The 14,311-nt window shown below is 45.5% G+C and overlaps 1 protein-coding gene across 6 annotated transcripts in view; it reads left to right on the forward strand.

Moving 5' to 3' along the window:
• The window catches only part of LOC144138220 (BAI1-associated protein 3-like), a 500,259-nt gene that overhangs the window by 307,776 nt on the left and 178,172 nt on the right, over positions 1-14,311 (forward strand). For all 6 annotated transcript variants that reach the window (XM_077670407.1, XM_077670408.1, XM_077670411.1 and 3 more), the window contains 2 exons: positions 2,461-2,729; positions 3,350-3,622. In XM_077670407.1, coding sequence (XP_077526533.1) covers positions 2,461-2,729; positions 3,350-3,622 — 542 coding nt within the window. The remainder of the gene's footprint in view (positions 1-2,460; positions 2,730-3,349; positions 3,623-14,311) is intronic.

Here is a 14,311-nt window from a genome sequence, read left to right on the forward strand (position 1 = left end):
AGAAGAAATGAGGCAACGCCGATTGCCGAAAACAGACGGCATCTTAGGTGTACCACAAGCAAGGTATCATCGGGAAATAAGTCGTTGAAGCATTCATACATGAAGTTTAGCTCCGTGTTTTTTTTTTTGTTTTGTTTTACGTTTGTTTTTCTGAATCAGCATTGAACACATATTGAACGTGAGGCAATTTTGTCACTTCGATCTGTTTAGAGATGGCATTAGTATAAGCCTTTCAACAAAATAAAATATTAGCTGCAAAAAATGTATGTTTTACGGCCCTAATCAACGCCTGGGCTGTAAGGCGCGCCGTAGCAGAGGGCTTGCACACCTTGTTTCGTGGTACCCAGCCTTTGCCAGAAACCGTACATTCACATCCCCAAAACCAAACTCAACTATTATTACTCACTAAACAGCGGTCTAGGACGGGTTTCTTGAGTGGGTCTTCCGCCGGATGTAGCTGTACCGAACTGCTAACTCTACTGCTGGTACCGTGAACCGGCCCATTAACTTCAGATACCAAGAACTGCCCTATTAATTCAATGAACTGAGGCATTAAAAGCTACCAGTATGTGTTTATTTTCCCTTTCCCTCCCAATTCTTTTCTTCTATGGTACCAGTTGCCCTCGTTTTGCAGTAAAGGTGCTACTACCACCACCACTAGTACTACTACTACGACTACTACTACTATTACTACAGTTGAACCTCGTTATAAGGAACACTGATATACCGAAATATCGGTTATAGCGAACTGAATACGAACTTTGGTTGGCCACACTTTATTTCAGCGACACGTATTTATAGCAAAAACCTAAACCGCTAGAGCCACGCCGAATATCGGCTATAGCGAAGGAAGATTTCAGGAAGGCTGATAAGCTTCTTCGAGAAACTCGCGACGTCCAAAATTGCGGAAGGAGCCAATGCCTTTTCGTGCGTGGACAATGTGGAAAGCTAAACCGTAATCGATTCTGTGCAAAGCCACATGCCGAAGATCACATCCTGTACAAATAAATAAGAACGTAGGCCGGTTTTGTCGAACACACTTTGCTTTGTTGTAATTTCACTTTCTCGCGTTCTGGTCCATTTAGCTTGAAATGCCACGAGAAGACATGTAACGATTACCTCGTTTATACTGGGTTTGAAGCCTTGCATATAGTATTTTTGTATCTAACATTTTAACGCTAGCAAGATTGCCCATTTGTTTATGCCGATTTTTACCCATACTGCTACAACGAATATTGGATATAACGAACTAACTAATTACTGCCGTGGTACTACGTTATAACGAGGTTCGACTGTACTACTACTACTACAACTACTACTACTTCAAGTACCACCACCCCCACCCCCACCAACACCATTACTACTACAACTACTACTTCGTGTTAAAAAGTAAAAATAAGGACAACGCAAGAAAAAATGCCGTCTCCTTTTCTCTCTTCCGCCTAAGCTGTTCATTTCACGCAGTTTTTATTCTACCTTAGTCGTCGTTCATTCGGCTGCGACGAAGCATCTTTGTACACATTTTTGTTCGCTCTGAGCGTTCAAAAACGCACATGAACGTTACCAATGTAGTTCATGAGCGCTCCACAAAAGAGATTACCTGGCTCAAACAGCGCTCTTGCGCGGGTGCCGTCTCTTTCCCAACCCAAGGCTGTGTAGAAATGTTTCGTGCCAATCAAAACACCGCACGGTATAATCTCTCACCTGCCTGGTCGTCGTCTGCTCCCACTAGGCGAATATTTCGACGCCGTCATTGGTGCGTTGAACCCTGTTTAAATAATCAGGTGTTTCATCAAGGCAGAGCGGATTACCGGTAGCCATAATCCGTTCTGTGTTGATGAAAAATCACGATGAGACGCTGCAACAAGCAAATCTCCGTCGAAATCGAGGGAAAGTTTTGCAGCGAACTTGGCCCCGTCGGTAATCTTAGATTGTTTTGCAGATTATTGCGAGACTATTCTGATTCCCGCACAATTTCCGGAAGGTTTAATGTTTCCACGGTTTTACGAAATTTTGATTTTAGCAGTTCGTGAGTCCCGGTGACTTTGTTCAATCTGTATATGAAACCCTCGGTATAAGGAAATCTTTTTTTTTTAATATCCCGTTATTCGAAGCCTTTCATGATCCATGCTGCAGTGCACAGAAAGAAAATCATACCCGCTTTTAACGAAGTGTCGTTTATAGCGAAGCCAGTTTTATGACCAGAAGTGTTTTTTTTTTTAAAAGAACGGTTTAAGCGGCAGACACACGTGCTCCCAAGCAATCCGGTGTCCGACGTGGCGCTACAAACTGTCTCTAACACGTTGGAGGGGCTGATCGGGGGGGGGGGGGGGGGTATTCCTGCAGCCAAACCGGTTTTCGGAGCGGGAAGCGTGTACGCAGACGCGTCCTTTCCCGCTGATATGTTTCCTAATGCGTCTCTGCATTCCCGTCCTTTCTCCCCCCCTCGTCGTCGCAAAGTGGGAGGAGCTGTACGTGGAGGTGCTGTACACGGTGGAGCACAAGCTGGGCTGCTCGGGCGGCGTCAGCCCGGGCGAGCTGCACGCGTACGCGCAGTCGGCCTTCGGCATGCCTGGCGACAGCCACCGGCGGCTGCTGGCGCTGGCCCGCGAGGAGAAGCCGCCCATCCCGGTGCTCAACGTGACCGTGGTCGAGGCCCAGGGGCTCGAGGCCAAGGACCCCAATGGATACAGCGACCCCTACTGCATGCTCGGCATACAGCCCGCGGGGTGAGTGGCAAGGGAATCGGAACGAAACGGCATTTATCCTTCCCCTCCGTATACAGCCGCATCAGTGGCGGACACAGGGTAGAAACAAATGGGACCCTCATCATGCATGTTAGTTGTGAAGGCGTGGAGGAATGAATAAATGAAAAAAAAATTATTTAGAAACAGGCCTTAGGCCCTGCTGGGGAACAGCGTGGAAGAAAAAACGAGTCCTTGCGGAGCCCCAGGTAATGAATGGTTCTGGAAAAGCACGAAGCAATTTGGGTTCTGTACAGGGGACAGTTGCGAGAGGGGTACTCTGAGAGGGTGAGTATCGGCGCTTTCTCATTCCCGTTACACCCTCTTTTGCTGCCTGCTCGGCCCCGTATTCCTTGCTCACGCCTTTCAGAACGCGCGCAAGCAGTAATGAGACGCGTCCAGAAGATGGGCGACAGGCGCGTTGTGCAGAAGTATCGGTGCGAATGCAGCGCCACCGCCAGCTCGGCTTGACGTCACTCCTCTCCACACACGCTCTGTCGCTCTCTGCTCCTCTGTCGCTCTTTGTCCACGGATCGACGGCGAAAACTTTTGCTGACACGCCTCATTTATTTCTCACGCAATAATAATGCGGACTACGTTTGCAGGAACTCTGACCCCCAGAGGCGCCGCCGACGCAGCAGTAGCGCCACTAGCGGCTGCGGCTCGGACGAGGAGCCAGCCGGAGGTGGCCTGGGCAGGTCGCCAGGGAGCGCCACGGGATCACCTCGACGCTCACTGCGCAAGCTCGGTGCTTCGTTCAAGAAGCGGGAGCCCCGAAGCGGCTCGCTGGAGGGCGCCACAGTGCCGGCCAAGTTTATCCGGACCACAACTGTCAAGCCTGCCACGCTGAACCCACGATGGAACGAGCGATTCCGCCTGTAAGCCAGTTGTTTTCCTTATCAGCAATGAATGTGTTATATGGGCAGAACTTAGTGACGTGACGACTGTAAAGAAATAGGCCGCGCATGTTGTGGGCAAAGTGTCGCAGTTTTTGATTGCTTGGCTGCAAAGTACGTTCAAAAAAGACTCTGCAAGTGCATAAAAGAAAATTACAGCGTTTCAACTAACCATTCATGTCGGATTGGTATATACGTAATTGAATAAAAAACTCCTCTTAAAGAACAGTGTCGAGGAGAGTAGACACAAAATGCAAAAAAAAAAAACGATCAAAAAGACTGTCTTGAACGGTGTCAAACGCAACAACAACAGCAACAACAGCAATAGCAACAGCAACAACAAATCAGAGTCCTTCCATCCTGTGAGAAGTTAAGTACATGGAATCTCACGTCGCATACTAAGGACAGACAGGGTTGGCGGTAGGGAGAATGACGTTTTCTTGTAGCGCCGCTACGCCAATCACAGCACAGGTGGCCGCCGAAGAGCCCGCGGCATTGCGCAGTGTCAGGGGTAAAAAAAAACTCCGCGCGTAAGGAGTAGAAAAGAAGACTCCAAAAAGATGCGGCAGTGGTAAAGAGGAGTATGGAGTGGAGTTGTAACCATACTCCTTCCGTAGATGGTCGTGCTTCACTGCGCAGCTCAGAAAGCGAGAAAGCCAGCTTGCAAAAACCAAGCTTACATCGATCCTCTAATTGTCAACTGCTCCTCTAGACACACGCGTATTGCTGGAAAGACATCTTTCAGCGCAATATGAGACATCAAAATGTGGAAGCACTAAAACCTGTCATATTTTTTTTTTTTTTCATACGCTGGAAACACGCCGCTCAGTAAATCGTTGCCGCCAGCGCGCAGACCCTGGAGCCGTAGCCCTACGCAGCTTCTCTATAAAAGTCTCTATGTGGCGCTGTTGCCTCGAGCGACGCCAGCGTATACGTAGGGCCGGTCGCAAAGGTCCGGCCAGCTCCGCTCCAAAGAAGCAGAAAAACACAAAAAAAACACAGAAAAAGAGAGGGAGATGAAGACGACTCAAATATGAATGGTATGCGCAATATCGAAATTCTCCATTAGGAAACTTCAGTCCCAATTTTTTGTGAGTTTATGGCTGTTTAGTTGGGCGCAAGTACTGCTGGGAGAGAGAGAGAGAAAGAAAGAGAGAAAGAGAAATAGACAGATGCAGAGACAGAGAGAGAGAGAAAGAGAGAAAGAGAGATAGACAGATGCAGAGACAGAGAGACAGAGAGAGAGAGAAAGAGAGATAGACAGATGCAGAGACACAGAGAGAGAGATCCAGAGAGAGAGAGATGCAGAGGGAGAGAGAGGGAGAGAGGGATAGATAGAGAGAGAGAGAGTGAGAGAGAGAGAGCCAGAGAGAGAGAGAGAGAGAGAGAGAGAGCAACTGGCGATTTGAGCGTCAAGACGCAGCTACTGAATGCAGCCAGCCGACCACGGCAACATATCGCTCTGTTTAGCCGCGTTCGCCGTAAACAGCTCTCCATAGACTTAACCTTTGGGTTTGGGTTGTACGGCGCGAATCGGTACCTGCTGCTTGCCGTTCGCTTCGGCAATGTCGAAATGAGGCAATTGAATAGACGCCGGCTTCATAACTCGAGGGACCCAGGTTCGATTCCGGACACGGGAAGCGTTTCTTTTCCTTTCATTCACCCACGATCACTCATAATCATCGTCAGCGAAAGTTGGCTTTCCTGCAGGGCGTACTGGCGTGCAACGGCATCAGTTCGCTTTAAGAATGCGGCTTGCATTAGCGAAGCTGTAACGGGCGGTCTGCGTCCTACGTGTCACGAGTGGCCTACCCGTTTCGATGTTATGGGAGGCCGGTGTTTGCACTTACCACGTTGACGCTGTTCCGCCCACACCCCTGCCGCCGCTCCGGCCCGCCGCTTGAATGGTGCTTCACACTCGCTGCGCACCCGCTCTGCTGCGAGGCAGACTCTTTCTCGTTCCCTCAGATGCGCCGTTCCCACTTCCCAGTACCGCCAGATGCGAGAGTGTAAACGCGCCATCTGTAAACCCAGCCAGTCTCTCTCCCCTTTCTTATAGCTCTTCTCCAACCTGGTTTTGTTCGTGCATGCGCGTGTGGTTGTGACGGAGGAGCTTTGTGTGGGCATCGGAGCGCCGGATTTTCTTTCGCCTTACCATATAAAGCTTCGCTTTAATTAAAGGCGTTCTCAGAAATATGGCATCTCAAAACCTATTTTAACAGCGAAGCTGTTTAACAAGTCGTACTTTTTGTGTCCGTAGTTAAAAATACCAAGAAATTGCCTAGCGCACGCGCACTTGAGCACGAGCACTTGAGCGCGGGCATCGCGGCGACCGACTGCCAGTTAACAAAACCAACTAAGCGTGCGTGCCTCGCAACGACTGCCCAACGTCCGCTGCGCGCGTTTGTCAAGCCAAGCATATCAGCTTAGGGAGATTGGCCAAGATTGACAAAACAAAAAACTCCAGCGTCCGCCGTAATCGAGGCAACACTTAGTCGGAACGAGGAAGACTCCAGCGTTCGCCGAAATCGTGGCACCTCTTACTCGGATCGAGAAGGGCACGTCATAGCGTACGCCCCTCGAAGGTGAGGTCCAATGATTATCACTACAAAAAAAAAAAAAAAAGAACTGGAGGAAGCTCACATATATAGCAACCACGATGGAGTAAAGGTCGTTGCGGTAGTGAAAAAGAAGCAAATCGGCAGCAGTCGCGGACTTAAACCGTCATGATGGTCGTGAAGATTGCGTACAGCTTCGCTACCTTCAAGCCGTTTACGCGATGGTGTGAGCTTCCTTCATTTTTTTCAGATCTGGACGGGGCACGTGACGTTCCTCCATCCTTTCATGTTTATTGCAACACAACTTGCGCGCTCACTTGTATTCTGTTCCTGCTGCTCTGATATCAGACATGAAGCATGCTTTCTACCAACCACACCTCTTTCGCAAGTTAATATGTTGTGCTGGGAATAAAGACAGCATAATAGCTCGGTTTTTAATCAAAGACCTATGCCTACCAACATTACCGCACCCTTGCTCTTGTTCGCCGATGACTGGGTCATTTATAACAGAATCGATTCAGAAAACCACGAGGATAAACTTAAATTAAACTACAACATATCCAGAAACGGAGCGGGGATGGGGAATAGCTTTAAATCCACCAAAATCGGTCGGTAGGTGTATTTCCCAATAACAAAGCACCGCCTTAGTTGATCTTACCGCATAGAGAGAAAAAAGACAGATGATTTCGCTGTGCCAACTACGAAACATGTTCGAAAGAAGCGTGCATTTCTGCTTCTAGAGAGTTTTGCAATACATTACCGCAGGTATGTGCTACTCTGTGGCCCTGTATCACTTTGCTGACCTCCAGAGCTCTCACACATGATGCAGAGATCGGGCACAGATTTGTTGGGGTCCGCTTTCCTGGGCTTAGCTATCTGATTGATTGATTGATTGATTGATTGATTGATTGATTGATTGATTGATTGATTGATTGATCGATCGAATGATCTATCGATCGATTTATCCATCGATTGATGGACTGATTGATTGATTGATTGATTGATTGATTGATTGATTGATTGATTGATTGATTGATTGATTGAGTGATTGATTTATGATTTATTGATTGATTGTGACGGTGTCTCCATTGCTAAAGTTTAATCTTGCATCCTCTAAATCCAGGGATGTAGCGTGCGAGTAATTTCGCAGTAAAAGTTCAAATCTTGTTAAAACGTTCGATAATTTCGTTATTTATTTATTTCATTTTCTTAAATATTTTTACGTACTGTATGGGTTCAAGGAATTGAATAGAAAAGAAGGTTGTGCACACACAAAAGACGCATATTTACAAGGCTGTTGTAAACAATAACTTGATTGGTTGATTGTATGGTTTAACGCACCGACGCAACGCAGGCGATGAGGCGCGCTGTAGTGAGGGCTGCGGATTAATTTTGACCACCTGGGGATCTTTAACGTGCGCCGAAATCTCGTACACACGGGCGTTTTTGGTTTTCGCTTCCATCATAAAAGCAGCCCCCGCGGCCGGGAATCGAACCCACGTCCTCGTGCTCTGCAGCACAACGCCTTAGCCATTGAGCCACCGCGGCGGGTTAAACAATAAAGTGACATCATATGCAAAAGAAAAACAATTTGAACTAATAAACTAAAATGTAAAAATATCAGAGGTAACAGAAACACTGAAACAGCACGAAATAACAAAAAAGGAACCATAATACCGCAACACACACACACACACACACACACACACACACACACGCACGCGCGCACGCGCACGCACACACACACACACACACACACACACACACACACACACACACACACACACACACACACACACACACACACACACTCACACTCACACTCGCACACACACACACACACACACACACACACAGAGAGAGAGAGAGAGAGAGTAAACGGAAAAATATACTTTTTGAGGAAATCTGAAAAATTGGTTAAAAAAGATGATGTCTCAGTTAAATTAGCTTGATGGGGTGGTCACGAATTTCGTTCAGTTCTGCTGAACCCTAACCGCAGATTTTTATGCTTATTTGTACTACCCAATATCGGGTTCGGGTTTATATTTTAAGTTTCAAACTTAGGCTTAACGTTTGCGCCAGATGTGTGCCAGAATATGTATTAATTGTCCGCACAAAACACTTTTAGCGCAACATGTCAGTCCTAAATGCTTTAACTGTTATGGCTTTCGAGGCGCAACTGAGGCCCTTCAAAACCTGAAATGAATTGCCTAATAAAATTCCCGCAAGGCCTAATATTGAATATGCGAAACTCTTTTGGAACTCACGCACCGGAAGCAACAGTTCCTACCTTGGTCGTATACAAAGGTTTCCACCAGACTTATTTAAACTAAATACCACCATATCCACTCCACAGCTGAGCTGCACCAATTAGGTTGAAGTCCCACTACTCGAGTTCACAACTAAGAACAAAACTTAAATTTCCTTCTCTAAAGTTTTCAAGACACACTTAGGCAGCAATAGGTAAGACTACTTTTAACTATAAATACGAGTTCACCAATGACAACCCGGCGTCTTGGTCTAAAATGTCCAGGCCATGCCAAAAGATTTGAATCGAGAATAATTGGGAGCAGAAGCTTTTATATCACGGATGATTGAAATGTTTCATTCCGTAAAGCTGGTGAAAACAATATCTATTGGAATTATAGCAAAAAGTTTGTGATCGCACCGGAAGAGCTTAACTACAGCGTTAATTACCTCTTGATGGAAAGCGTACTTTTACCTAAAATTGTACCACTTCCCGAGCGGAATACCTGTTTTTTATTCAACTTTTTTGTCGAAAGACAGCAGCATCTCAAATTTTTTTTACCCGACTCGCTTGTCACCTCAATGCCAATCAGCGCCTCTCATAAAGGTAATATTGACGCCGTTTTTGTAATTATCAGCAATAAAATGTCGAATTCGTACACTTAATCCTTGGTGTGTCGTGCCTATGTTGTTTTAATGATGACTAAGCATCAAGTTGGGCATGATTTTTTAATTATGCTGTCCTCTATAGTGTTTCATGTGTTTTCTCCGTATTGAGTGACGCGTTTCTATAATTTGGGCCCGTAACTCTGGTGAGTGTTTTCGTTCTTGTTTTCGCTGTTTCCCACTCTTGTAAAAGCCTGGGCAGGTCTTACAGTATAAATGAACGAATTAAGGATTTAGTGCATTAAGCAATAATCTCGTTAATTTAATAAATTAAGTTTGTCATGTAAGCCAAACAGGCAAGGAACGAGACTTGCAAATAAAGCATGGCTTTCATTTTTATGCAGCTTAGCTTTCTTTTTTTTAAAATAGAAAGATCTCTCATCCGCATCAGTCGTGTGTAAAAAACCACTGAAAAAGCGGGCTATATTACTAGTTGTTTAAAAGCCATATAACGTACAGAAGGGATTACGAAAAGTTAGAAAAGAACAGCCTTCTATAAAAGAAAGAAATTAAGCAATGCTACGTTCATTAACACTTTACAAACATCACGAAACGAGGCGGAAAGCCTGGGATTGGATGCGACGACGTAATTAGTTATCGCACGCAAGGCTTACTAATTGCACGTAATTAAAAACTTCACTTTATCAGCGTACACCTAATCGCGTTCTCATACCTTAAGCAGGAAGGATGGAAATTTCATGGTAAACGCTACTAATTGCGGGTCGGACAGCAGCGAGGGTTTTTGTTTTGTTCTTTTTGTTCTTTTTCTTTTGTTGCGGATGAACAACCTAGTATATTCACCTGCGTTTGCCGCGTGTCAACTTGGATAATTTAACTAACCAGCGACTCCGATGAGTAGTAGGCGTACGAACACGCGTGAAGTCGGCTCCCTGTGGCCTGTAAAATAAAAAAAACGGGACAGGCAGCGCAAACGCACTTCCAGAGCGCTCTTTCATCCTTCGCATTGCATGGCGCACCGCGCATGCGCAGTCACTGGATTAAGAATCAATTAGCGGCGCGCCGTGACAGACGCTCATTTAGAGCCGGTGAATTTTGCAAGAGCGTGGTCTCGCGGTGCTCCATATTTCACGTTTCGCCGTAAAAGCCGACGGCCGCTTCGGCTGCTCGGTGTAGTGCATGTTTGTGCACCGTTTCACCGGCTGCAGACAGGGCTATTCGTCCGCGAACGGCAAGGAAAAACGTCAGCTGAACTAATAATAACCGGAGTACGCAACGAGTTTTAGGGACGTTCAGAGGAGAACTTGGCAGGTAGTTAGAATGTTGCGTATTTTAATTATTAGCGAATGATACGTTCGTGGGGACCCCATCTAAATGTGTGACGCATCAGTTATTTACTTTATTTTTTGGCTGTCTAGATGTGTTTTTCCAGAGACAGTGCTGTGTAATCGGAAGAAAGCGGTAGCGCAGCGGACGGGACGGGAGGAGAATACAAACAATCGCTTCCCGTCCAGTCTGTTATGGTGCCGCTTTCTTTCGAAGTTATGTACCAACCAGCCGAAGTTACAGCTATTCTGAGGTTTTGGAGTCCTTAGTCTGGCATTACGCATATTCTTGTTCCTCCTAAAGTGGCTTTGTTTGTCTGGTACAGCTCATATTTTGTTTTATTTGTTTGTATTTTGTTATTTTGTTTTGTTTTGGCTTTGATTATCTAGTACACCTACTGCAAACTGTGCAGTTTGCACTTGGTGCGGAACGTGTACAGTCGTGTTGTATATTTGCCCCTCCTGCCTGGGCCTCTGGCGTGCAGTATTTTTCTCAGAAGAATAAATGAATATATATATATATATATATATATATATATATATATATATATATATATATATATATATATTGACAGACAAATGAACAAACCCTTGATGCATGACTTGTCGAGCGAAGCGAACTTATATCGCTTTCGTGGTTCTTGATACTGATCCCTACCGTAGCTTATGAAGAAAGTGAAATAGACGAAAGAAAAGCACTAGCCGCATGTACAGACATTGTCAATATGTTTTAGGCCACGCCAAAGGTTTGTGGGCCCCAAAGAGTACAAAACAAAAGCTGAACGTTCTATTCTGCCATATTAGTTTGTACCGGTAAGAAAGGTGCATTTGGCGACTTTTTGGTGTACAATAATATTACCTATGTCTAGAGTGCCGTCCGGCGGTACAATAAGCACTCCACTAAAGCGACGCCCACAGGCTTTTCGCAATAAATATGTACCGTCTGACACTACTCCGAACCCCCTGGCATAATTTAATGTAGCCTAACATAACATACCTTAACAAACAGAAATAAATCATTCGAAACGTGAAAACGAACCTTGGACATGAAAATTACAATTGAAACAAAATCTGTAAAAATTATATAGCAGGCAAGAGCCCCAGTCGAACCACCGTCCTTAGTATCGCGAAACTGAGACGGCAGCTCTAAACACGATGGCAGACGTTTTGGCTGCTGCTACCTAGCCTAAGAAATTCGGATGTCGTCTGACGGTACTCTAGGCTTCAGCGCTGAGCTTCAGTGCCGTCGAATGGCACTCTACACACTGCGTACAATTAAATGTCGTCTGATGGCACTCTACCAATGACTTCAGTACTTAGCTTTAGTGCTGTCGGATGGCACTTTAGCCACTGCGTACAATTAAACGTCGTTTAACGGTACCTCAACTATAACTTCGGCGTAGAGCTTCAATGCCATCGGATGGCATCTAGACACTGCGTACAGTTAGATGTCTGACGGCACTCTACTCATGGCTTCAGCGCTGAGGTACAGTGGCGTTGGATGGAACTCTAGAGACTGCGTACAACTAAATGTCGCCTGACGGCACTCTATTCGTGGCTTCAACGCTGAGCACACGTGCCGTCAGATGGCACCCTAGACAGGCGTACAATTAACTGTCATCTGATGGTACTCTACCCATGGCTTCAGCGCTGAGCTTCAGTGCCATCGGTTGGCACCCTAGACACTGCGTACAATTAAATGACGTATGACGGCACTCTACCCATTGCTTCAGCGCTGAGCCGCAGTGCCGTCGAATTGCAGTCTAGACACTGCGTACAGTTAAATGCCGTTTGACGGCACTCTCTGTATGGCTTCGGCGCTGAACTTCAGTGCCGTGGGGTGGCACTGTAGACTGCGTACAATTAAGGGTCGTCTGACGGCACTCTAACCACGGCTTCAGCGCTGAGCTACAGTGCCGTTGTATGGAACTCTAGACACTGCGTACAATAATACAGTCTCACCTGATAGGTAACCTTGAATTTTGAATTATATGTGGTCTGTTAAGAATCTGCATGGACCAGAAACTTTTCACAATGACTGTAGGTATTTGTTGAATTTCACAGTGTCGTATTCCCACCGGTTGCTTGTCGAGTTTTTTTGAAGTGCTAAAAGACTCTATACAGATACGAAGCGGCAGATAGTCCAGCTTTCCTTTGCAGCTCTAATGTCGCGTTGTGTTTTTTTTCCTTCGCCAGCAACCAGCACTGACCCGCAGGCGCTGCAGAACGCCTGTATAAAAACCTAATGCCCGGACTACATTTATTCATATTTGTCTTTCCGTCTTTCGTAGCGCCACCTGGCTCCAAGAAGGACATTCTTTTTTCCCCTCCTATTTCTTTCACGCCACTTCGCGTCCGCACAACCGTTCCTTAAGTTGTCTACGACGGCATTGATCTGAAGTTTCACCACCGACACTAAACCACTTTTCTTCGTTCTCCTTTGCGTCTCTTCCTCTAACGATGGCGCATCCTGGGCTCGAAAGCGTAGTAAGTGAAAAACAGGTTTTCCCGCTCCCTCCCTTATTTCTGTTTTTGCTGTTGTTATAAACACGGCGGAGCGCAGCGGCCCCTAAAAGCGTGTGCCTTATTTTTCGCAACTTCGTATCGACGCCTTTCATTTGTTCGGGTCTCTCGCTACTTCTCTTCATTACCTTGTATATATATATGTATATATATATATATATATATATATATATATATATATATATATATATATATATATATATATATATATATATATATATATATATATATATATATATATATATATATATATATATTGTAAGAGGCCTTCAAGGAGACGTCGCTCACTGATAGAGCGGAGAAGACAGACGCCGTTTATTTGGCGAAGGCGCAGCCAAGCAGCACTAGCCTCAGGGATGATAATGATCATGTACAGGTGAAGAAGATGAAACATTGCTGAAAAGGATGACAGGCGATGATGATTACACATAAGATTTAAATCAGCGAAATATTGTGCCGCGGAGAACTACAGTGCTTACAATATATATATATATATATATATATATATATATATATATATATATATATATATATATATATATATATATATATAATATATATATATATATATATATATATATAAAGGCACACCGCACACCAGGTTCCCACTGAGCCGACGTGTAATCTCGCAACAGCGTATCCGTTCTTCTTTTATTTGTTGCGCTCCGTGTGCTTTGTGAGAAACATCGCCGCTGCGTTTTGCGACGCGCGCCGGAAAGCATTACCGTTTTGCGAAGCCTTACTGCGCTTCGCGGCTCGTGGGAAACGCACCTGCCATCTTCTCCTATCCTCTGTTCCTCCTTCCTTCGTCCTCGTCATCGTGTTTCGAGTTACGTCGTGCGGGGCTTATTTCCTGCCTTTACGGCAGCACCGCCGTTTCGTCTGAAATCGCGTCGAGCCGGTCGTAATCGCGTTATGTCCCTGTCTATTTTGAGCGCGCGCTGTGGTGCGTGAATTCGATGTACGGTGGAAATATGCGAGGACTTGTAGCCGGGGCGGGAGGGGGGGGGGCGGCGGCGTGGAAGTATGGGGTATTTGGTCGCGTATTTTTAGCTGAATGCGCTAGTCCAATAATGAAATTTAGTGTTTAATTTGGCCTGCGCGGCCGACTGCGAAGTTACTGAAGAGGAAGTATATATATTAAGGAACAGGCTTTGCCAGTGGCCTAATTAGGGCCCTCTTTCTAGGGTGTTCTAAAACCAGTACTTGCTAGGACGTTTCAGAGATTTTAGTTAGTGAGGAAAAACGTTATTTGCCACTCAATAAAAAACCAATGCAATACCATTTCGCGCGGCCTTATTATTCGTTGTTATCGTTGCAGTTGAAAGCCCAATTTTTCTTAGTCAAAAGACAGAGAAAACATGTCTGTAAAATTTAAAATTGCGTAATATCGA

Source organism: Haemaphysalis longicornis, unplaced genomic scaffold (genome assembly GCF_048455015.1).
Source record: "Haemaphysalis longicornis isolate Haplotype H1 unplaced genomic scaffold, Haemaphysalis longicornis Haplotype H1 scaffold_5, whole genome shotgun sequence".
Lineage (NCBI taxonomy): Eukaryota > Metazoa > Arthropoda > Arachnida > Ixodida > Ixodidae > Haemaphysalis > Haemaphysalis longicornis.